The 26,443-nt window shown below is 41.6% G+C and overlaps 1 protein-coding gene across 1 annotated transcript in view; it reads left to right on the top strand.

The window, feature by feature from the left end:
* The first annotated feature begins 16,009 nt into the window (after positions 1–16,009).
* Positions 16,010–26,443, top strand: part of CDC20B (cell division cycle 20B) — a 33,956-nt gene continuing 23,522 nt past the window's right edge. The window contains 3 exon segments of the mRNA XM_055422050.2: positions 16,010–16,253; positions 19,699–19,829; positions 22,527–22,620. Coding sequence (XP_055278025.2) covers positions 16,010–16,253; positions 19,699–19,829; positions 22,527–22,620 — 469 coding nt within the window.

Raw genomic sequence — 26,443 nt, 5'->3', positions numbered from 1 at the left:
GTCTCAGCAAGCTGGAATTCAAGGAGGAGCTGAAACTTGAAACCAGCTCCGCTTAACGGAAAGTCAGGAAGGACAGACTAGCTCCTGTCACTGCTGGGGAATAGAAAGCTCCTTCTCAGAGATGGAGCAAACTCCTAAATGAAGTAAAAAGCTCTAAAAATATCAATGTATATACGATGTCAGTTGTAATTTTTGCTCGAAAAATGACATTTTTGTTAGCTCTTTCATATCTGCCCAAAAAAGAAAATATTTCACCAGAAGATGGTGCCCTTGTATCTTGAAAGCTGTAAAGTGCTTCCAGCAGTTGGCTGAATGTAGCAGATTGGGTGTATAATACCCAGTAGTTCAGAGTGGCAATTAAATTGGTCTATTAGTATGTCACATAATCAGGAATTTAATATTTATATGTATATAAAGTCATATGGCTTCAGCATACTGTAAGTTCAAGGAATTTATAGTGGAAAGGGCAGTGAAATATCTGAAAAGGCTACTTGCTCCGACCTCATCCAGCTAAGGCAGTGCCAGGTGAATATAGTAAAAATAAACAGATGAAAAACAATTATGTCTTTAAAAAAACCCTCCTCTATCATAAACTATAGTTCAGTGAGTTTTCAAATTTTTGGTTATGGTGCAAAGAAATGCACTTTATGGTATAACTCAGTACACATACAAACAGGTGTAACTGAGAAGTTTTATTAAATGAGGTTTCCCCTTTGAACTGCAGCACATCCTCGTCTGTTGTGTTTTTAATACAGCCTGCTTTTGATTTCAAAATGATTTCAAGGTTCACCAATGGGCTGCAAACTCTAGATGGGGAAAAACTTAACACTATAATAAAGCAGGACTTTAACAAATAAGATGGTGGTGGTGGTGATTTAGTCGCTAGGTCATGCCCGACTCTTGTGACCCCATGGACTGTAGCCCACCAGGCTCCTCTGTCCATGGAATTTTTCAGGCAAGAATACTGGAGTGGGTTGCCATTTCCTTCTCCAGGGGATCTTTCTAACCCAGGGATCAAACCCAGGTCTCAGGCATGGCTGGTGGTCTCCTTCATCGCAGGCAGATTCTGAACCAACTGACCTATCAGGGAAGATATTTCTATGCAAAAGGCAAAAACTGGTCCCCCCAACCCCCCGCCCCTCACCTTTCTACTTGGGTGTGTCATCTATTTGTTTCATCTTTTGTCTTCATTTTTTTCTGTGGCTGCCACCTTCTACAGGAAGCCTGCTGCTGCTGCTGCTAAGTTACTTCAGTCGTGTCCGACTCTGTGTGACCCCATAGACGGCAGCCCACCAGGCTCCCCCATCCCTGGGATTCTCCAGGCAAGAACACTGGAGTGGGTTGCCATTTCCTTCTCCAACTTTGTTGAAAATTTTAGAAGCAAATATGGAAAGGGAATTGAAGACTGCATGTCCCAAAAGCCGTGATTCCTTTCAGTTCAGTTCAGTCACTCAGTCGTGTCCGACTCTTTGCGACCCCATGAATCACAGCACACCAGGCCTCCCTGTCCTTCACCAACTCCTGGAGTTCACTCACACTCACCCCCATCGAGTCAGTGATGCCATCCAGCCATCTCATTCTCTGTCATCCCCTTCTCCTCCTGCCCCTAATCCTTCCCAGCATTAGACTCTTTTCCAGTGAGTCAACTCGTCGCATGAGGTGGCCAAAGTATTGGAGTTTCAGCTTTAGCATCAGTCCTTCCAATGAACACCCAGGATTGATCTCCTTTAGAATGGACTGGTTGGATCTCCTTGCAGTCCAAGGGACTCTCAAGAGTCTTCTCCAGCACCACAGTTCAAAAGCATCAATTCTTCGGCGATCAGCTTTCTTATTCCTTTAGCCATCTTAAAAAATGCCCTGTTTAGGACACATAGCAAGTTTTGAATGAAGTTGCTTTGTTCCACAGGGGCTTGACTGTTGATGTTCTGGTGAGTTTGCAGAAAGTGCTAGGAAAGTGCATGGAATAATTTGAGAAGCTTGTGAGAGTCCCTTCCCTTTACTGTTAGATCTCTGGAGATTTAGAGGAAATGCTAACATGGCTGCTAGCCCTGCTCCTGGGCTGTGTGTGTTTGGAGGCAGCTGAGCAATGTGGTCAAGTGGAGTGAGGTCAAGTGGGCCTTAGAAAGCATCACTACAAACAAAGCTAGTGGAGGTGATGGAATTCCAGTTGAGCTATTTCAAATCTTGAAAGATGATGCTGTGAAAGTGCTGCACTCAATATGCCAGCAAATTTGGAAAACTCAGCAGTGGCCACGGGACTGGAAAAGGTCAGTCTTCATTCCAATCCCAAAGAAAGGCAATGCCAAAGAATGCTCAAACTACTGCACAATTGCACTCATCTCACACGCTAGTAAAGTCATGCTCAAAATTCTCCAAGCCAGGCTTCAGCAATATGTGAACCGTGAACTCCCAGATGTTCAAGCAGGTTTTAGGAAAGGCAGAGGCACCAGAGATCAAATTGCCAACATTGGCTGGGACATGGAGAAAGCAAGAGAGTTCCAGAAAAACATCTATTTCTGCTTCATGGACTATGCCAAAGCCTTTGACTGTGTGGATCACAATAAACTGTGGAAAATTCTTCAAGAGATGGGAATACCAGACCACCTGACCTGCCTCTTGAGAAACCTGTATGCAGGTCAGGAAGCAACAGTCAGAACTGTACATGGAACAACCGACTGGTTCCAAATAGGAAAAGGAGTGCGTCAAGGCTGTATATTGTCACCTTGCTTATTTAACTTCTATGCAGAGTACATCATGAGGAACGCTGGGCTGGAAGAAGCACAAGCTGGAATCAAGATTGCTGGGAGAAATATCAATAATCTCAGATATGCAGATGACACTACCCTTATGGCAGAAAGTGAAGAGGAACTAAAAAGCCTCTTGATGAAAGTGAAAGAGGAGAGTGAAAAGGTTGGCTTGAAGCTCAACATTCAGAAAACAAAGATCATGGCATCTGGTCCCATCACTTCATGGGAAATTGATGGAAAAACAGTGGAAACAGTGTCAGACTTTATTTTTTTGGGGCTCCAAAATCACTGCAGATGCTGATTGCAGCCATGAAATTAAAAGACGCTTACTCCTTGGAAGGAAAGTTATGACTAACCTTGATAATATTTTAAAAAGCAGAGACATTACTTTGCCAACAAAGGTCCATCTAGTCAAGGCTATGGTTTTTCCCGTGGTCATGTATGGATGTGAGAGTTGGACTGTGAAGAAAGCTGATCGCCGAAGAATTGATGTTTTTGAACTGTGGTGTTGGAGAAGACTCTTGAGAGTCCCTTGGACTGCAAGGAGATCCAACCAGTCCATTCTAAGGGAGATCAATCCTGGGTGTTCATTGGAAGGACTGATGCTAAAGCTGAAACTGCAATACTTTGGCCACCTCATGCGACGAGTTGACTCACTGGAAAGGACTCTGATGCTGGGAAAGGTTGGGGGCGGGAGGAGAAGGGGACGACCGAGAATGAGATGGCTGGATGGCATCACCGACTCTGTGGACATGAGTTTGAGTGAACTCCGGGAGTTGGTGATGGATAGGGAGGCCTGGCGTGCTGTGATTCATGGGGTCGCGGAGAGTCGGACACGACTGAGCGACTGAACTGAACTGAACTGAACTGAGCAATGCCCACAGCTGAGGCACCTAAACCTTCAGAGACCTTAAACCATTTCACTCCCACTCTTGGGCCCTGATAAGAATGGGTACAAAAGAAAACTAATCTCTTGTAAATAAAATTTCTAGTAAAAACTAAAAATGTACACAAAAAGAATTCTATCACTTAACTGTGATAATATTATTTTGGTGTTCTCTAGCTGAGTCACTGAAAAAGATAAGGCCCCTGTGTTTATATTACATCTGAACACTGCTATCTGTAACTTAAATTCTCTGGTTTTTATCCTCCAACTCGGGTCCTTGTCTGTAGCGCTGCCATCATGTGGGTGCTTGTTAGAAACACACCATTTCAGGTTTCATCCCAGCCTGTTTTGAATCAAGGTCTGTGTTTTTACAAGATCCCCTCATGACTCAAGAGCACATTTAAGTCTGGGAAACTTTAGACCTTAATCTTTCTCTGGTTTACAGAGCGACAAGCTTCTTTCGTTTCCCTTTATCTTCCACACTAAATGTATTTCATGTCTCTGTGTCTACAGCAGCTACATTAACTCCTCAGACTATTTAAGTAACTAGTTTTAAAATTTAATTCACAGAACCTGCTATAATTTGAAGCATGTAAATCCATCCCATTATAACTGTGCTTTGAGACAGGGGACAGAGGGAGAACTCTGGAAAGGATGTTGACTGACCATCTCCCAGGCAGGGCCCCAGAGGGTGATTTAATTTTAATAAAATCATTATGATAGCTTCTAGTCCATTGTTTTCTGAGAATTTCCCATTGAGTGATTTGGAGCTGAAAGGACTTGTGAAGGCCAATATTATGCTGTATGAACTTGCAAGAAATTGCTGTAGAAGCCACTATGCTAGTTTTTACAACCAGAAATATAACAATTGTGCAGACCTGATGTTTTATGTTAGTCTGACCAGAAAATTCACTCTATGTGGAATGACTTTGAAAGCTTAAGTAAGTCTCTTGTCATGGACAAAATCAGATCAGAGTAGGTTTGTTAATTTTATGATTCTTAAGGCTTGGGAGCATGATATATACATATATAGATATATATTTATGATGTATAAGTATTCATACAGGCCCGTTAACCAAACATTCAAGACAACAGTTTGGAGAATTTCCACGCTAGACAGTGGTGAACATAGATTTTGGATCTTAAAAATTTCTCCTTTTTTCATTTGGCAGAGTCTTTCTCTGTATATATTTGATTTCATCATCTCTTAGCTTTCTGGGGATCTGTCATCATTGCTTACATGTTCTGTCCATACTGAGGCCATCTTCAGATTATAGATAAATCCACATTTTAAATTTCTCTTCATAGGGGATCATATGTTAGAAAACCCACCAACACTATTTCAGAAGATCTAGGAAGGCTTCCAAAAGCGGGAGAAGAGATTGATGAGGTTGAAGGTCAAGGTTAAGGGAAGCTACTGGGTTAAGAATGGGCTAAAGCAGTTGATTCAGTTAATTAATCAACTCAGGCACTGTAGAAGATACCATAAAGTGTAAGTGATGCAGGCAGCTTCACACAAGTATGAAATCAAGTTTGGACACAAAACACATGAAACACGTAGGGAATGATTATAAGGAAGCAAATAACCGAGTGCTAAAGAAATGACTTATGTTTGTAAGAGCTTTATACTACACATGATTCTAATAACATATTTGTAGAAAGCAATTTTTTATATTTAATACATTTAATATATTTCGGAGAAGGCAATGGCAAGCCACTCCAGTACTCTTGCTTAGAAAATCCCATGGATGGAGCAGCCTGGTAGGCTGCAGTCCATGGGGTCGCTAAGGGTCGGACACGACTGAGCGACTTCACTTTCACACATTGGAGAAGGAAATGGCAACCCACTCCAGTGTTCTTGCCTGGAGAATCCCAGGGATGGGGGAGCCTGGTGGGCTTCCGTCTATGGGGTCACACAGAGTCGGACACGACTGAAGTGACTTAGCAGCAGCAGCAGCATGTATATATTTATGTTAAAGGGAATCATGTGTTGTATAAAGATCTTTTTAGACCTTATATAATAATTCTTTGAAATATGAAGAAGTTAATAGCTCCCTCATTATTACAGAATTAGTAAGATGGACAGCTAAAATTAGAATTTAAGACTTTCAACTTCATAAGCAAAATTATTTTAAAGACATTAAACTATTTTTTTTGTAATAGACAAAATATGCTTACTTAGGAGAAAATGTGAAAGGTCAGATTGCTGGTGAATACGACAGTACTACCCCTCTGGTGAAGGGGTTTTATTCATTAGGAGACATTTAGTTTTATAAGAAATCACTGTAAGGGTCTGAAGAGGGGAGAGAGTGGAGAACAACAACTAAAACCTTGGCCATGTGTACTGAAGTTCTCTGGAAGGGGTCAGAGTCTGCAGAGCAAGTCAAACAGAGAGATGATAATTTAACGAAGGCAACCTTGGTCAGGGACACAGAAAGGAAGGCATAGATGCTAAAGACACTCTGGAGCCCCTAGTGGCAGGTGTTGGCAAGACAGAATTAAGGATGTCTGATCTTGACAGTCTTTGCTTGGGTAGGACAAGGAGGCATTGGAGAAGAAGGAGAAGATAAACATTTTGGTCTTCACGATTAACCTGAAATAGTATTGAGGCCCTGAATTTGAAATGTCTTGTGGACTGCTGTGTTGGGCTTGTGGTGGTGAGGCTGGTGGTAGGAGCTGACATTCAGAGACTAAGGAAGGGTGGTTGGGGGGATATGTTGGAGAGCTGTTGGGCCATCTTTGTTACTTTTGTCTCTGCCACTGGGTTCTCGAAAGATCCTGACATCACCAGCACGTCTTTCCTTGGGATGTCTAAGTTTTTCCCGCCCACTGAATATTTGTGTGTCAGATTATTTATCTCTAGATATGTATTTGTTTCTATTTTCCTAGTTGTTTCATTTTGTTACTTCCTGACCTTATTTTTAACCTCTCTATCCTATTTATTTTTTGGCCCTGGTGCCCTGCATTCCTCCCGATTTAGTGTCAATATGATGTGAACTCCAAAGGTAAACACGCCACACTGATGTGCTTGGACTATCAAGTCATTCATCCCTTTTCCCTTCTTTGTCTTATTTTTCTTATCTTCCTCTTCCTCTCTATTAATAAATACTTGAGTCATTTAAAACTATGCGACAGGCATTTCCTCAGTAGGAGATAGATCCTGAAACAAAAGTTTAAAAACATCGAAGATGAAATACCACAGTCTACAGCAGTGTTTCTTAAGCTGTAGTTATTTGCATACCATCTCTGATTTTTGCCCTGTCTACATACCATTTGTTAATGACTTAATTTTTTTTTGTTCAAATCGTCATTTATTTTAGTCGAATTAATTTTCATAAGGGAAAACTTTCTATAAACTTTGACAAATTTAAAAACATTAAAAAACACATTAAAATACATAACTCTTAAAAAATGTTCATCTGTGCCCTTATAAACCACATGTCCTTCCTCCGTGGAGGGGCTGTCTGAGAACTATATATTCAAAATGGTACCAGTGATTGAGTTCTAATTCTGAACGGTCGTTTGTGTCGGATATAGATTTGCCTCCTCCCATGCATCAGGGGTCAGTCCTAGTTTTGTCACATGAGAGCAACACAAAAATATGTTTTTTCTTTTATTTCATAAATTGCTTCCCTTTAAAGAAGACAGTTCCAGGACTTTTCCAATGCAGGGATGCGGGTTCGAATCCTGGTGGGGGAAACTAATATCCCACCAGCTGTGTGGCACAACCAATAAAAAATAAAGAATACAGTTCCTTTTGGGCCTCCTTTCCTCTGGACCAGATACCCCAGGTGCCTTCACCCCATTCATGTGTCACTCGTTACTGTGTTTTCCTTCATCTCCTATTATTGTGGTCTCTTTCCTCCAAATAAAATCAGGTTTTGAATCCTGGCTTGTCCATCTCCTTTTAAAAGAACGATTCTGAGACTGGCCGCAGTTCTCCAGATGAGTTCTGACTCATGCAGAGATAATCAGATTTTGCTTGCTTTTTTCCTGGACACTGTTTTTCCCTTAATAAGAGCTGAAATTGTACTACTTAAAGTAATGGCGTTATACTGTTGTCTCATATTCTGGAGGTGGTTGTTTAATACTGCCTTTCATTTTCACTTCTTATCAGTTCTTTCCCACGTTAGGCCTGTGCAGTGAAAACAATCTAAATGGGAAGATTTTTCACATATTCTTATTGAATGGAATTTTGCTGACTTTGGTCTTTGTCCCAGGCTTTATATTTTTAATATTTTAACTTTCTTCTCAACTTGGGAAAAATAATTTTGATAAATTCCCATTCAAACCACTAATAACAAATTGAACAGTGTTAGGCCAGGGACAACCCCCCTGTAGTACATTGCAGGGGGATTCATTCAGGCTCACATGGATCCAATAAGACTTGTACCTTCTGGACTGCTGTCTGCAAGCTACTTATTTCTAGTGATTTATTCTTCCTATTGGAAAACCATGAAAAATATTTGTCTATCTAAATTTGGGGGGCATTTTCTCATTTGTCATCAGTGTCCACTCTGGAAGTGTTGCCAGTGTTCTGAGGTTTCATTTATCTGGTCCCAGAGATTTGAACTTATTTAAAATGCTCAGATGAGTACTTACTGCTTAATTTATCTCACTCTCCAGTTTCTGCAGAAATGTTTATTATATGGTGTCCAATTTGAAAATCATTCTTAATGGAAAAGAAAGAAAGAAGATAGCTTATATCCCTGCCTCTAGATTCTTTCTTAAATCCCTTGTGCCTTTTCAGGATTAATTGCCTCAGAGGAAAGAGACTCATTCATTTGTTCATGCACTCCTAGATGCCAATAAATATCCTGTAATCTGAGGCTAGTAAGAGAAAAGACGGAGTCTTTGGTCTTCAGGAACTGCTGATATAGTAGGAGGACATAAAAATAATCAGGAAAGTGAAATATGAGCCGTCTTAGTCTGTGTGGGCTGCTGTAACAAAACACCACAGAGTGGGCAGCTTATAAACAATAGGATTTTATTTCTCACAGTTTTGGAGGCTAGAAGTCTGAGGTCAGGGTCCCAGTGTGGCCAACCGAAGGCTGTCTGCTGGGCTGCTGGACAGCTCTGTGGGGCCTCGTTTATAAGGGCACGAATCCCATTCTTTACCATCTGAGCTTCCCTGGTGGTTCAGATGGTAGACTCTGTCTCCAGTATTGGAGACCTGGGTTCGATTCATGGGTTGGGAAGATCCCCTGGAGAAGGGCATGGTAACCCACTACTATATTCCTGCCTGGAAAATCCCATGGACAGAGAAGCCTGGTGGGCTACACCCCATGGAATTGCAAAGAGTTGGACATGACTGAGCAACTAATGCTTTCACTTTGCCCTCATGACCTATTCACTTCCCAAAGGCCCCCACCTATTGACACCAACCTTTAGGGGTTAGGATTTCAATATGATTTTGTGGAGGAAGAGGGGAGAGACACAAACATTGAGACTACAACATGAGCAGAGATGTTAAAAGCACAGGGACTGAAGATTGAATGCTTTGTGAGTTGAACCTGCAGGTTGCCCTGGTCGGTTATGAGGTTGTGCACTGCATGCTGCAGGGGCTGTCATGTTGTGTATAATTGCAGTGGCCTGAATCCTGGATTTCCTACTTGTCAGTGCTGTGTCTTAGCTCAAGTTATCTTGTTCAAGCCTATTAACCTTCACTTTCCAACTCTGGAGAATGGGGGAAATAATTGTACTTATCTCATTGTGTTGTGATGAAGTTTTAAAGAAAAATCCTCTAATGCCTTTATCTCAGTGCTTGGCACATACTAGGCACTCAATGAATGCTGTTATTATTCATAAAATGTGGCTTGTCTCTATTGGAAGCACACACAGTGAGCCATGGAAGCATAAAGAGTGCTAAGTATTAGTTTCTAATGACTGCTGTAGTAAATTACCACAAATTCTGTGGCTTAAAACAGCACACATGTGTTCTCTGACAGTTACAGAGGCTAGAGGTCCAGAGTCAGTTTCGCTGGCAGAAGCCAAGGAGTCAGCAGGGCCTTGCTTCTTCCAGAGGCACTAGGGGAGGAGCTGTTCCTTGCCTCTTCCAGTTTCTAGTGAGCCAGCATTTCTTGGCTAAGCAATGCTCCATCCTCTGCCTCCGTGGTCGCATTGCCTTCTCCTCCGTGTGTGGTCAAGTCTCTCTCTGCCTCCTTCTAGAGGGAGGGGTGACCCACATAATCCAAGATGATCTCCCCATCTCAAGGTCCTGACCTTGATAAACACATCTGCAAAACCTCTTTGTCATAGGAGGGAACATTCAGGGGTTCTAGGGATTAGGACCTGCATATCTTAGGGCGCCACTATTGTATCAGAATTCTCTAGAGAAACAGAATCAACAGGACATATGACAGAGACATAGATATAGACATTGACATAATAGACACAGACACCAATAGAGATATAGATAAGAAGTTCATGAGGTTATGAGAGCTAAACCCCACAACCTTGCCATCTGCAAGCTGGAGAACCAGGAAAGCTGGTGGTATGATTCAGTGCAAGTCCAAAGGCCTGAACTAGGGAACTGCTGATGTAAGTCAAGGAGTCTGAAGGTCTAAGAACCAGGAGCTCTGATATCTGAGGGCAGGAAAAGATGGACATCTCGGTTCAAGAAGCAAGAGAATTTGCCCTTCCTTTGTCTTTTTGCTCCATTTGGGCCCCTGGTGGATTGGACGGTGCCCATCCATTTTGGTGAGGGTGGATCTCTTGACTCAGTTTACCGAATCAACACTTCCGGGAAGGAGTTCTGGCTGATCCCAGCTACAAGACTAGAATTTGCTCCTGCAAAAAACAGTTGAAAATCATCCCAGATGGGGAAACTGTATGGTGAGAGTAACAGCGGACAAGTCAGAGAAACATGGCTCAGTGTCAGTGTCAGAGTGAAATTTCTTAATCATTTTTCTTAGCTGACATATTCTTTTCATATATGATATATTCAATTCATATTCAATTTGACATATTCAAATTCTTTATTTTCCCTCTTCTAAACTCAGGATTATTTTGTTTTTATATATTTAAATTGGGGCTCCAAGAAAACCTTGGATCAACAGCATCATGTCTGGTGCAAATCAATCTTCAAATATGGTGGCTGCTCTCTTTCTTGCCACCAAGAAGGGAGAGGGTGGCTTGGCTGGTGTTTGCAGAGGTTGCAGACCTAACCCACAGCCTGAACGGGGCCCACAGGCTTACTTTGAAAATTTTTGAATCATTGGAAGACTTTAAGAAATAGGGACATTGATGAAAAGCCTCAATTTCTGTTAAAGCAGGGACAACGTGTCCCTCTGATTTTCTTCTTTTTTAAAAAAAATCATTTATTTTTGGCTGTGCTGGGTCTTCAGCTGCATGGGCTTTTCTCCAGTTACAGTGAGCAGGGGCTACTCTCTAGTTGCGGTGTGCGGACTTCTCATTGTAGTGCCTTGTCTTGTTTCAGAGCACGGACTCTAAGGCAAGTGGGCTCCAATAGTTGCGGCTCCCCCCAGGTTCTAGTTGTGGTGCATGGGTTTAGTTGGTTTGTGGTATGTGGGGTCTTCCTGGAGCAGAGATCTGACCATGTCTGCTGCATTGGCTGGAGGATTCTTGATCACTGAGCCGCCAGGGAAGCCCCCTGTCTTTCTTGGCTGACAGGAGCCTTACAGTCGGAGAGAGATTCCCACCACCCAGTCTCCCTGTGCCTGCAGCCGAGCCTCTCCAGTTGTTGAGTTGACTCTGTGATTTCCTTGGAGGACAGTGACCCAGAAGTAGGAAGAAGAAAATCTGAGTGGGCCACGTTTCTCCCTGGGGGTCTGCTCCTGCCAGCTCCTTCCCTGTTGCTCCCTTGTCTAGACTTCTGAGCCTGATTTATGTTTCCCGGGCTCCCTCCTTCCTGCTTTTCAGCTTTCCTGTTCCCACTCAAAAACAAGAACAAGGATAGAACAATTGAAAGGCAAAAAAATCGACCCTACAGCAGCAGAGGCCTCAGGCTCCTGACTTCTCTTTTTCTGGGAAAGGTGTCCTTTTGATGCCTTAGGGAGAGAATTCTTGCCAGATGAAGCGACTGCCTGTCTGCGGTTGGGAAGGGCGATCACTTTCACACATACTCACTAAAAAAAACAAACAAAACCAATATTCCCTACCTTAAATGTTCTCACATATTTTCTTTCTTCCTATCTTTCTTTTATAAATAGGAAGTGGGACCATATTGGAATACTCTTGTATAGTGTCCTTTTTTCACTTGTTAGTAGAGTGTAAGCATTTTCATGTTTTATTGAATTTTATTCTACTTGAAAAGTTTCTAAATTGAAGTGAAATAATAAAATATAAAAACATGAAAATAAACATTTTCAAATGAAAATTCAGTGTTGTACAACCGCTCTATTTCCTTCTAAAATAATTTCATCATCACAAAAGATGACTCAAAAAAAGACAAAAGAAGACTCCATAACCATTAGGCAGTTTCTCCCCATTTCCTCCTTCCCCAGCACACGGAAACGACTGATTTGTGTTCTGTTTCTGTGGAGTTTACCTATTTTGGATATTTCACATACATGGAATCATACAATATGTTTCTGGCTTTTTTCACTTATAATATTTTCAAGGTTTATCCACATTGTGGCATTTTATGAGTACTTCATTTCTTTTTATATGAGTAATATTCATATATATATTTTTTTATATAGGAATATATATGTATTCCATTGCACACATACTTCTGCCCTCTATTTGTTTATCCATTTTAATCTTCTGGCTATTATGAATAATACAGCAGTGCAGGGAGGAAGCCAGTTCTGACCCCATGATGGAATTATTTCTTTAACCAGCTTTTCTTTGCTTTTGCTATTATTCAATTCAGTTCAGTCGCTAAGTCATGTCTGACTCTGCGACCCCATGGACTGCGACATGCCAGGCTTCCCTGTCCCTTTGTACAGAATGGTTTGCCTCAGAATCCTGCCCCTCTGCCTGACTGTCAAACTAACGTGCCTTTGTTCCGAACCCTGTCCACCTGTGGATGGCAGGATGGGAGAAATGAACACATCCTTTGCCTGAGGTTTGCCATTCTAGGAGATGTTTGCAAGATTAACGGCTTTTTTACTTTGCTTCCTCACCTCCCCCCATCTCTGATCTATAAAAGAACCTGGCTTCCAGAAGCGATAAGATGGTTATTTTGAGGCGCTAGCCTGTAATCTTCTTGGTCTGCTGGCTCCCTGATTAAATTCTCTTCCTTTCCTCAACACCTCGTCTTTCAGATTCATTGGCCTGTCGTTTGGCGGCGAGCAGAGTGAGCTTGGAGTTGGTAACACTACTATGAACACCCATACATCTGTATTTGTTTGAGTACCTGTTTTCATTTCTTTTGGGTATATACCTAGAATGGAATTGCTGGTCATATGGTGATTCTAGGTTTAGCTTTTTGAGGAACTGCCAAACTTTTTCCACAGCAGCTGTACTGTTTCGCAATCCCGTAAGGAATGTACAAAGATTCTAATTTCTCTACATACTCACCAACAGTTATAGATAGATAAATTTATTGATTATAGTAGTGAGTGTGAAGTGGTGCTTCACTGTGGTTTTGATTTTCATTTCCCTAATGTGTGTCATCATTTCTAATGACTGCAGAATATTCCCTTCTATGGATGCCACAGTTTACCTGATCAGTTTTCCCCTGGTGAACACTGAGTCCCCTTATCTTTTTCCCTTATATACTGCAGTACACACCGTCGTGTTCTCAGTTCAAAGTGTGGACTGTGGAGTCAGACAGATAAGGTTAGGGTATAGCATCTCCATTTACTCACTGTGTGGTCTTAGGCAATTCACTTAACTTCTGAACCTCAGTTTCATCATTGGTAAGATGGGAGTAAATAACAGACTTGCTTCACCAAGTGTTTCTGGGGATTATATACGAATGTGCATAAAGCTCTTAACACATGGGTTTGTATGTGGTAAGCACTCAACAATGCTGCAATCTTTGGTTTCTTCCTTGAATTCTTCGAGGTGACATTGCTAGGTCAGTAGAGGTTAGGCACATAATAAAGGGCTTTTAACACACAAATTGTCCTTTCCAAATACTAATTGACACGCCACCAGTACTGCATGCCAGTGCTTGTTTCTAGAACCTTCAACATTAGGAAATGTCATTTAAAAAAATTGCTGCTGCTACTGCTGCTAAGTCACGTCAGTCGTGTCCGACTCTTAGTGACTCCATGGACTGTAGCCTACCAGGCTCCTCCGTCCATGGGATTCTCCAGGCAAGAGTACTGGAGTGGGTTGCCATTGCCTTCTCCGAAAAAAATTGTTAACATCTCATTATTGTTTTAAATTTGCATTTTTTGATTACAAATGAGCTTGAATATTTTGGGAGCATTTTTATCTCTTTTGTGAACTGCTTTTTTATGTCTCATGCTCGTTTTTCCCATGGGATGGCAAACTTTTCTAAAATTCTGTAAGAGCCCTTTATAGAAGGATATTAAACTAATATGGGCTTCCTTTTTAGCTCAGCTGATAAAGAATGCACCAGCAATGCAGGAGATCCCAGTTTGATACCTGAGTCGGGAACATCCCCTGGAGAAGGCTATCCACTCCAGGATTCTTGGGCTTCCCTGGTGGCTCAGACAGTAAGAATCTGCCTGCAATGCGGGAGACCTGGGTTCGATCCCTGGGTTTGGAAGATCCCCTGGAAGATGGCATGGCAACCCACTCCAGTATTCTTTCCTGGAGAATCCCCATCGATAAAGGAGCCTGGTGGGCTACAGTCCATGGAGGCACAAAGAGTTGGACATGACTGAGCAACTAAGCAAAGCATATTAACCTAACATGGGGTTTCCCAGGTGGCTCTAGTGGTAAAGAACCTGCCTGCCAGTGCAAGAGACTTGAGACACAGGTTCCATCCTGAGTCAGGAAAATCCCCTGGAGGGGGCATGGCAACCTATTTCAGTATTCTTGCCCGGAAAATCCCATGGACAGGGGAATCTGGGGGCCTATAGTCAACAGAGTTGCAAAGAGTTAGACACGACCGAAACAACTTAGCAGGCACAACCTAATATGCCTGCATTTTGTTAAAAAATAATTCATTTTCATTTTAATTCCACATAGCTCCGGGGCATTGCTCACCACTAAAGGATCTGTAACTACCAAATTCCTGTTGTTTCTCAGAAAGGATGGACAGAAGTTGCGCAAGTTAGGCCTCAGTTTTCCTATCTGTGAAATGGATTGGACTAGAAAATTGCTGTTTATCTCCAGATTTTATGAAATTTTATGATTTTATGTAAGCAGCTTATATGCTCAGTATATAGTGTTATTTGACTTCATATTTTATATTTGTATGTAATGGTAATAAACATAAGCTTGATCACTCCCTCAGTTGCTTTGGTGTGTCTTGAGACCCTCAGCAGAGGCTCTGAGTATGTGTGTATGTGTGTGTCTATGTTAAAATATGTAATCATATGTTTATTTTATATGCATATGTAAGAGCATTTTCCCAGGTCACAAAAATTAAAAATTTCTTGTATATGTATCAACATATACATTTTGTGTTGTACTAGATGAGTTGTTAATAATTCTCTTTTAAGGAATCTTATGCAGATGACACTACCCTTATGGCAGAAAGTGAAGAGGAACTCAAAAGCCTCTTGATGAAAGTGAAAGAGGAGAGTGAAAAGGTTGGTTTGAAGCTCAACATTCAGAAAACAAAGATCATGGCATCTGGTCCCATCACTTCATGGGAAATAGATGGAAAAACAGTGGAAACAGTGTCAGACTTTGTTTTTTTGGGCTCCAAAATCACTGCAGATGCTGATTGCAGCCATGAAATTAAAAGACGCTTGCTCCTTGGAAGGAAAGTTATGACCAACCTTGATAGTATATTAAAAAGCAGAGACATTACTTTGCCAACCAAGGTCCGTCTAGTCAAGGCAATGGTTTTTCCCGTGGTCATGTATGGTTGTGAGAGTTGGACTGTGAAGAAGGCTGATCGCCGAAGAATCGATGCTTTTGAACTGTGGTGTTGGAGAAGACTCTTGAGAGTCCCTTATACTGCAAGGAGATCCAACCAGTCCATTCTAGAGGAGATCAATCCTGGATGTTCATTGGAGGGACTGATGCTAAAGCTGAAACTGCAATACTTTGGCCACCTCATGCGACGAGTTGACTCACTGGAAAAGACTCTGATGCTGGGAAAGGTTGGGGGCGGGAGGAGAAGGGGACGACGGAGAATGAGATGGCTGGATGGCATCACCGACTCTGTGGACATGAGTTTGAGTGTACTCCGGGAGTTGGTGATGGACAGGGAGGCCTGGCGTGCTGTGATTCATGGGGTCGCGGAGAGTCGGACACGACTGAGCGACTGAACTGAACTGAACTGAACTGAATGATTGTATCATTGAGGGTACTGTAAATCATGGATCTTTTTGTTATTAAAGAGGTATTTAATGTAGTTAATACTACATACTCTAACTTCACCAGCAACTTGGCAAAGAGACGATCAGCTGAAGTTCCTGTTGCCAGTAGCCCGATTACCACAAGATGGCAGCAGAGCCAAGCTGGGGATGTGACAGCCCATTCCTTTGGGGAAGAGCGTTCAACTACTGACCTCCCAGAAACTGGGCTGAAGATGACTCCTGAGAAAGAGACCTTGACTCCAGGTGAGGTAATAGAAATGCCACAAGCCAGTTTTGAAATCTTAAAAAAAGATATATTTCTGAGAGAATCTGTCTTATGGAAATACCTAGTGTTGTATTTAGTCAACTGCTTTCTCTTTTTCTCCTTTTGAATAAGAAATTTCCAAGGGAGCAGGGGAAGGGGAGGGCTGAAACAAAGCCAAAAGAAAGTATGTTGTATTTTAAATATGACACTAGACACATTGAGGCACCATAGTCCTGCAGATTGAGAAGGAGCCCAAATCTTTTTTAATCAGTGAAATTCTCATGGAATAGTAAGTACCAATACTGAAAATAGCTGGCTGGAGCGATAGGAGATACAGGGCTGGAGGAAGGTCATCATTATGGCTGTCTTCTGAAAGATATTTTAAACTGAGGGGTGATTTTAATGCTGTTTCAGAGGAATTTCTGGCTAATTGTTTCAGAGGAATTTCTGACAAAAGTGGCTCCCTTTTCTTTCAGTTCAGTTCAGTTCAGTCCAGTCGCTCAGTCGTGTCCGACTCTTTGCGACCCCATGAATCACAGCATGCCAGGCCTCCCTGTCCATCACCAACTCCCAGAGTTCACTCAAACTCATGTCCATCGAGTCGGTGATGCCATCCAGCCATCTCACTCTCTGTCGTCCCCTTCTCCTCCCACCCCCAATCCTTCCCAGCATCAGAGTCTTTTCCAGTGAGTCAACTCTTCGCATGAGGTGGCCAAAGTACTGGAGTTTCAGCTTTAGCATCAGTCCTTCCAATGAACACCCAGGATTGATCTCCTTTAGAATGAACTGATTGGATCTCCTGGCAATCCAAGGGACTCTCAAGAGTCTTCTCCAACACCACAGTTCAAAAGCATCAATTATTCGGCGATCAGCTTTCTTCACAGTCCAACTCTCACATCCATACCTTAATTAACTAGTTATTTTCAAATAAGGCATGAGAAATTTAGAATTCTAAGAGATAATCAGACAAAATAATTTTATAATAAAGTCTATTTTATTTTCTATTTAAGTTTATACTGCATATTAATCAGAAACATTGTTTTCTCAGTGTTTGCTGGTGGGGTTTCTTTCTTTGTGTTCCAAAAAGGTGAACACTGAGGACCCTCCAATCCTAAAAAGGATGTTTGTAGAGAGGTTCATTTGCTGTTATGCTTTGTGAACAAAATCTGAGAGGTCCAGGATTCCTTAGGCTGTTGGACGTGAACTCTTTGTTGATAACTGGGATGATTGTCAGTACTAGCATTCAACTGCAACATTTTCTTTCTCATTTGAGGTTCAGAGACCCTGCTTCTTCTCCTCTTTCAGTTCAGTTTCAGTTCAGTTGCTCAGTCGTGCCCGACTCTTTGTGACCCCATGGACTGCAGCACGCCAGGCCTCCCTGTCCATCACCAACTCCCGGAGTTCACCCAAACCCACGTCCACTGAGTCGGTGATACCATCCAATCATCTCATCCTCTGTTGTCCCCTTCTCCTCCTACCCTCAATCTTTCCCAGCAGCAGGGTCTTTTCAAATGAGTCAGCTCTTCGCATCAGGTGGCCAAAGTATTGGAGTTTCAGCTTCAACATCAGTCCTTCCAATGAACACCCAGGACTGATCTCCTTTAGGATGGACTGGTTGGATCTCCTTGCAGTCCAAGGGACTCTCAAGAGTCTTCTCCAACACCACAATTCAAAAGCAACAATTCTTCGGCACTCAGCTTTCTTTATAGTCCAACTCTCACATCCATACATGACCACTGGAAAAACCATAGCCTTGACTAGACGGACCTTTGTTGACAAAGTGATGACTCTGCTTTTCAATATGCTTTCTAGGTTGGTCATAACTTTCCTTCCAAGGAGTAAGTGTCTTTTAATTTCATGGCTGCAGTCACCATCTGCAGTGATTTTGGAGCCCAGAAAAATAAAGTCAGCTACTGTTCCCACTGTTTTCCCTTCTATTTGCCATGAAGTGGTGGGACTGGATGCCATGATCTTAGTTTTCTGAATGTTGAGCTTTAAGCCAACTTTTTTACTCTCCTCTTTCACTTTCATCAAGAGGCTCTTTAGTTCTTCTTCATTTTCTGCCATAAGGGTGGTGTTATTTGCATATCTGAGGTTATTGATATTTCTCCCAGCAATCTTGATTCCAGCTTGTGCTTCTTCCAGCCCAGCGTTCCTCATGATGTACTCTGCATATAAGTTAAATAAGCAGGGTGACAATATACAGCCTTGATGTACTCCTTTTCCTATTTGGAACCAGTCTGTTGTTCCATGTCCAGTTCTAACTGTTGCTTCACCTCTTTAATTGTCTACAAATATCACAAAACAGGCATGCATAATTTTGCAGGACAAAGAGTAAGATCTAAAACTTTGCAGAACTTTTCTGCAAAGTTGAAATTAGATTTTGGATTCCTCCTTCCTCTTAGATTTTGGATAGCCCAGAACTTGAGGGGTTGGGCTCTAGGAACATCAGTAACAGCTTATCCAGCACGTTTGTCCGAATGAGAAGAGATTGTCACATGGCAAAAGGCCAAAATACTTAAACCAGTTATCCCTTGGTTCCTCTGATGAACAAGTGATATAGCAGATATTTAACTTAAGAAGATGACTTGTCAAGGTTTTCACTGCAGTTAAAAGTCTGGTAAAGGGCTTTCTCAGTCTTGTAAAGAGAACAGACATGGATAACAATGCAAACAACGCTGGCTCTTCCACGACAGTAACTTAGGAAGTATTTTACTAAAGTCATCTCAAACTAGTTTTATATCTTTGTGTACTAGGAAGAGGGAGAGGCAAAGTGTTTTGCTATACTCATGAAGTGAACATCAGTGACGGAAAGGCAAGCATCTCATAGTGACTTCCTGGCAGGATGTTCACCACCTGGGCAAACCAGTTACTCTTCTCACCATCATTTTAAACTTTGAACTGTTTGTATCCATTCTTCAAACAGACAAATGTGTTCTTTCCACGCAGAGTTAAAGTGATTCTGTTGCTGCTACTGCTGCAGTTGGAGTCAGGTCTTTAATCTTGACATTGCCTCCTGGTTCTGAGGCCACCAAGGGAATTTCTCACCCAGTGTTCACTCATGAATCCAGTACCCTCGACCCTGCACCACCCCTCCAACCCACCCCGCCTAGGACTTTGGAGAGATGAGGGCCTACATCTTCACATTCTATTCTGTACATGCCAAGGACTGACCTCCCACCAAAGGTTTAAGAGATTATGGTGGTGGTTTAGTCGCTAAGTTGTATCCAACTCTTGCGACCCCATGGACTGTATGTAGCCTGCCAGGTTCCTCTATCCATGGGATTCTCTAGGCAAGAATACTGGAGTAGGTTGCCATTTCCTTCGCCAGGGCATCTTCCCAACCCAGAAATCGAACCCGGGTCTCCTGCATTGCAGGCAGATTCTTTACCAACTGAGCTATTATTTTAAAAACCAAATTCAAAGCTAAATGTTTTCTGGCAGGATCCTACAAAGAACCACTGAAGACCCCCAACAAAGGAAGTTCTGGAACAAATAACTCTGCTCTCCAGTTTGGCAAGGCACCTCATGCACTGGACAGAGGCTGGAAGGATAAAGTTGCTTCAAAAGACCTGGTGGGTGAAGAGGGAAAACTGAAGATTTCTCATCTTTAGAAGCTCAAGCAACTGAGTCCCAAACGTGAGATAAGAGTTGGCTTAGCTGCTCTTACAAATCAATAAGGAAAGGTTGGGTTCCTGATAGGAAAAATGAGTGTATGAAGGACACTTCCAAAAAGAAACAGTGTTATTAATTAACACACAAAAAATTTAATTAGCATCAATCAAAAAAGTGAAAATGAGACTAACCATCCAAAAGGTAAAGATTAAAAACAGAGGGACTTTCCCAGTGGTCCAGTGGTTAAAACTCCATGCCTCCAATGCAGGGGGTGTGGGTTCAATCCTTGGTCTGGGAACTAAGATTTTGCATGCCAAGCAGTGTGGGAAAAAAAAAATAGAATAAAATTATGCATACTGTGTATGTTTCCTCTCAGTGCAAAGTTCTGTTGTGCGGTCTTTTCTCAACTCTTTGGAAAGTGTGTGGTAATATGGTCTGCCCTTTGGCAATCGGTTTGACTCCTCCTCTATAAAATGTTCTTTTCAAAATTTCCCTTAAGTCTTTGTGTGTTTTTTTTTTAAATTTCTCTACGAAGTTAACTTAATTATTTTAAGGATCTTGTTGATTATGATTCTAATATCATAGTCCACCCTAAATCCTTTGGGCATATTAAATATCAATAACATGTTTTTAGGTTTATCCAATCCAGTGAAGACCCTCTGAAGGAATCAATGTTTCATTTAGAAAACTGAACTAGGAATGCCATAAATTCTCAGTTTAGGCAAAGTTAGTAATTTGGTGTGTGCTTCCTGTGTTTGGCATATGTGTTTTGCTGGAGGAATAATAAAATATTGTGAATGTGAAATTTAATTATTTGAACTCATATGCAGTTGAAAACAGTTGTATTAGAGCAAGTCTTCTGCTAGGTGCTTTGCTGCTGGGTGGGGCTTCCCTGGTGGCTCAGATGGTAAAGAGTCTGCTTGCAGTGTGGGAGGCCCGGCTTTGATCCGGGGATCGGGAAGATCCCTTGGAAGAGGAAATGGCAAATCACTCCAATATTCTCCCCTGGAAAATCCCATGGATGGAGGGATTTTAACCCTCCAGAGGGTATTTCCATAGTGAGAACTGAATAGCTATGGAGATGTTCAGAATTCTCATACTCAGCCAGCTGTATGCCAAGTTGCTCATTAAAGTAATAGTAGATCTCACCTCGCCAAGAGTATCCCTGGGTGCATGGAGCACAGGCACACTATCTGGGAAATGCCTTGGTCAGCTTTGTTGTCTCTATGGGATTCTGAAGAACGAATCTGTGAAGAGTTACACTGAGCATGCCAGGAGTGCATTTAGAAATGGTATTTTATACCAGTGCTTCTCAAACGGGGGTTATTTTGCTCCCCACAGAGCATCTGACATGTCTGAAGATAGTTTTGATGATCAGAAGCCAGGGGGAAGGTATCTGGTAGACCACAACAATGCATTATTGGTCCATATTTCTGCGGTTGTGAAACTGTACTTTATATTTAATTTTTCTACTTTCAATACCTAAACATCCATGATTCATTGACTGTCTGTGCCTATTATATGACTTAATATCTGGGAAGAAAGCCAAAATATCAAAGTGATGCTTGGCAGAGAGACTTCTGTCTGAATTATAGTGATCCAGTGATTAAATGTATCATTGAGAAGGAGAAAAAAGGAATCTTCTCTGTTTGACTATTCATTATTATATTTCTAGAATAAGTACTTTTCTTTCCCCTTTTTACTAATTGCCTTTGTTTTTGATCAAAGTTAGATGTAAAAAAGGGGCTTCCCAGGTGACTGTAATGGTAAAGAACTCACCAGCCAATGCGGGTAGATGTAAGGATACAGGTTTAATCCCTGGGTTGGAAAGATCCCTGGGAGGAGGGCACGGCAACCTTCTCCAGAATTCTTGCCTGGAGAATCTCCATGGACAGAGAAGTCTGTCAGGCTGCAGTCTATAGGGTTGCATAGAGTTGGACAGGACTGAAGCAACTTAGCACACTCGCACAGATGTAAGAATGTCAGGAGGGCTCATTGTATATTTGCCCAGAGAAATAGCAACCTAATTTTTGTGCTCCTGTAAATTTAGACAATTGACTTAACCTCTCTGTGAGTTGATGTTCGCATTTCTCATGGGAAAAGGAGTTAGTGGAAAAGGACCTTTAAGATAACTAGTTTAATCCCCGCCCCCCGCCCAAGAAACTAATACAACGTTATAAAGCTATTTTGTTGTTGTTTAGTCTCTCAGTCGTGTCCAACTCTTTGCTACCCTATGGACTGTAGCCCACCAGGCTCCTCTGTCCATGAAATTCTCCAAGCAAGAATACTGGAGTGGATTGCCATTTCCTTCCCCCGGGGATCTTTCTTACCCAGGGATTGAATGTGTGTCTCTTGCGTCTCCTGAACTGGCAGGCAAATTCTTTACCACTGTGCCACCAGGGAAGCCCATAAAGCAATTATACTTAACTAAAAATTAATTAAAAAAAGAAATAATATATATCAGTAAAATGTTCAGTACTGTGTTCATTACACAGTGGTTATTTAATAAATAATGGCAACTTTTGCAGTGTTGGTTTTGACAATGTGTAGTCTTTAAACTTTCCAGTGAATTATCAGTTTTACTCCTACACCATGTAACATACCTGAGATGTACACAAATGTTTCTGAATAAGTATTCTCTTTGTGTTTGTTTTCAGAAATGCTTGAATCAGCTGTTTTCAACCCAGAACGTGGCTCAGCAGGTTAATGGGAACATGCAACTCTGTGAGCGATCCCAATGCACTTGGAAAAGTGTGGGCCAAAGATTTCCCGTCTGTCCTGCTTTCCCACTCTCCTCTCTCCCTGCCTCCTTCATTCTTCCTTATCTTAAAATATATTATTTTTACATTAGAACAGAAATCAGCACAAAGTTTGGATAATTCTCATAATCCTCTGTCTTAACTATCCCGACCCCTATACCCCATTTCCTAGAGGCAACCACCTTAGCTCTGCCAGCTATGCCCCCTGGCATTTACATCTAGTTTCCAAATAATATTTGTAAACTATTAATTTATTTTTTTATAATTTTAGACTTAATTACAACTTTCTAGCATAGTAAGAATTTAGTTCTCCTGTTTCATTCACTTCTCTCAGTCTATTTGTATTACACTTTAACAAAGTAAAATTAGTATTTAATATTTATATCATATTACTATACAATTATTATTTGCTGACAAGCCAAATAGTGTACTCTAACTATACCTCTTTTCTAGTTTAACTCTTTGTTTTTCCTGGAATTAAAAAGTTGCTTTCTCTTTTCGTTTATTAGATACCTACGAAATTATGACTGTGTCCCCTAAATGCACCCATGCTTTGTTCCACAGCCATCAATAACCTCTTCCATGTACCTGCCCACATGGGTCCTTGTTTTCCTTAGTGGCCTCCTACCCAGAACCTGCTGAATAGGCCACTCTCTTGGTCAGTCCCACGGCTGTAATTCTGGGACTTCTCCTCTCCGATGTTAGATCCACTATTTCCTGGCAGCCATGTTGTGCTCTTTCTGGGTTTGCTGGTCTAAAAGTGTGCTTATTCCACTTTTACACTTGATTCATAGTTTGGTTGGCTACAGACGCTAGTCTTACTCAGAACTTTGTGGAAAATGTATTGCTTTATTGTTTCCCAGCACCCATTTTGCTGCTGAGCCGGTCATATATTGTTGTGACTTCCGATCCTTTCCATGCCACCTGCTTTTTCTCTCTGAATACATATAGAAAAAAATTTATTGTTACTGTTTTAAAATTTCACGATGATAAAGGTTCGTGTATATTAAAAAAAAGCCTCACTGTAAACTCACTAGTGGATCTTTCAGTCTTGGACACCTGTATCTTTTAAATCTTGGAAAGTGTCTTGAGTTATTCTTTAGTAATTTCTTCATCTTTGTTTCTTTTTTTCTTTCTTTCTGAAATGTTGGCCGTAATTGTTGCTCCTTGTGGATTAATTCTCTTACTTTTTTCTATTCTATTTTTCATCTCATTTTCTTTCCTTCTGCTTCTAGGTGGTTACCTCATTCTGTGTACTAGCCTTGCCATTAAATTTCTTATTTTGGCTCTCCTAGTTTTAATTTTAAAGTTTCTTGGACACCGTCGGGCCCCTCTCTCTCCCCTCATCTCCCTCCCCTTGCCTCCTCCCTCTCTCCCTCCCTCATTTCTTTCTTCTCCGTCCTCCCTCCCCACTTCTTTCCTTCCTTCTCTCTTTCCAGCATCCTGCTCATGCTTCATGTATATACTGTTTTCTCTTATTTCTCTGAAAAATTTCATATAAAGCTTTAAAAGTACTGCTGTTCTTCCTGAATTGTCTTTCTTTGCTTAGCTCTTCCCCCAGTAGTTTTGGTTTCACTCTTTCAGCCTTAAAGCTTTCTGAAATGTGTGGTGTTCTGGAAATAGAACTAAAGAATTGTGGGCTACTAAAGTCAGTATAGTTATGACCAGCCTAGATAGCATATTAAAAAGCAGAGACATTACTTTGCCAACCAAGGTCCGTCTAGTCAAGGCAATGGTTTTTCCCGTGGTCATGTATGGATGTGAGAGTTGGACTGTGAAGAAAGCTGATCGTCGAAGAATTGATGCTTTTGAACTGTGGTGCTTGGACTGCAAGGAGATCCAACCAGTCCATTCTAGAGGAGATCAATCCTGGGTGTTCATTAGAGGGACTGATGCTAAAACTGAAACTCCAATACTTTGGCCACCTCATGCGATGAGTTGACTCACTGGAAAAGACTCTGATGCTGGGAGGGATTGGGGGCAGGAGGAGACGGGAATGACAGAGAATGAGATGGATGGATGGCATCACCAACTCAATGGACATGAGTTTGAGTGAACTCCGGGAGTTGGTGATGGACAGGGAGGCCTGGCGTGCTGTGATTCATGGGGTCACAGAGAGTCAGACATGACTGAGCAACTGAACTGAACTGAAAGTCAGTATAACAGTTTTCACACAATCTGTCTTTACTCATGCTCTTGAGTTAAGAGGTTGTCATTTTTTGTTTATTCAGAGAATGAACACCTGGTTTCTTTGACATGTGCATGTGTGTGTACAGGGTGTGTGTACAGGGTGTGTGTGTGTGAACTTGACGTCTTTCAACCAACTCATCTCTTTCTAAACTTTCGCTGTGTCTCTGAGCCCTGACCCCTTGTGGGGTTTCTGCAAGACAAATCAGCTTGCTTTTCTTTATCATGCCCCCTCTATAGGCACTCGGGTTTCATTTTTCATATTCCTCCTGGTCAGTTATCAAACCTTGACCCATTTTGCAGAAAATTGTTGCAATCTCTTCTAACTGCCCTATTCACTCCCATACTCTTTGTTCTTGTATCTCCACACCTTAAAAATCATTAGCTGTCATTCTGGGGAGGTTGAAAATAGAAGGCAGAGGAACTACACTTATGTGACCCTTCCTCTGACTTGACTGCACATCTGTTGCTCTGCTTTAGAGAGATCGTTGGTGGTGACACTAAAGAAAATTTGAAAGGCAGAGCTGTTGGAAGCAGAGACTAATTGAAAGGAACGTTCTGTGTAGGGCTCTATTCTTAATTCTCTCAAGATTTAAAATGTGAAATGGATTCCACATAGGCCAGATAACTAGTCTTAGGAAAATGGATCACTGGGATAAATTTTATCCAGATACTGTTCATGTAGAGTATTTCCTTATGCCTTGCATATATTTGATAAGACTCTGAAACCTCACAGTGGGCACCTCCTGTGACTTGTAAATATACCCATTGGACCCAAAGCTGGTACAAATCTTTGGGTGGTGATATCATGAGTGCGTCAGGGCAGATCTGCAGCCATGCAGTGGAGAGATATTGCTCCTGTGGCAGTTTCTAGAAGGTCTTCCTTCTATTCTGCATTTAGTGCTCCCAGCGTCATTTACCCTGCATTCCACGTGTTCTCCTTCCTACTTCCCCTTTTCATCTTGGAAGTCTTTTTGTCATTCATGAAGTTGTTATCACGTTTGGAAAATAATTGGTTAGGAGTCTGGTTCAATTAATTCATAAATGCCAAGGAGACTTGCCTGTTACATTTCCCTCTGGGAGAAGATAACTTTGTGCATGCATGCTTTTCATTCCTCTGTTTCCCAGCAGTATTAAGGGGACAAACAGTTAGATCATAAAAATAGGCACAAAAGTTGAAAGCTGGCTGGATATTCTTTTGGGTGGTTTGGGAATATACAGTTGGATGAATGAGTGAATCATATCCTTCCTTTCTTTATTCTTTTCCTTATAATTGTATTTTCTTAAAAGCAAAATAAAATATCTGGGGACATATCTTACCTTATCTCTCCCACTTTCTTCTGATCAGTAACAAGTTCGTGTTTCTGTAACATGCTGAATATTTGATGTAGAATAGAAATTATATGATGTATGTGTGCTTAGTTGCTCAGTCGTGTCCAACTCTTTGTGACCTCATCGACTGTAGCCCACCAGGCTCCTCTGTCCATGGGATTCTCCAGGCAAGAATACTGGAGTGGGTAGCCATTCCCTTTTCCAGAAGATCTTCCTGACCCAAGGATCAAATGTGGGTCTTTTGCATTGCAGGCATATTATTTACCACTAGTGCCACCTATATTCCATAAAAGCAG

This window comes from Moschus berezovskii, chromosome 18 (assembly GCF_049115385.1).
Source record: "Moschus berezovskii isolate FMDL1 chromosome 18, NW_MosBer_1.0, whole genome shotgun sequence".
Classification (NCBI taxonomy): Eukaryota; Metazoa; Chordata; class Mammalia; order Artiodactyla; family Moschidae; genus Moschus; species Moschus berezovskii.
This window is presented reverse-complemented; position numbering and strand designations above follow the sequence as displayed.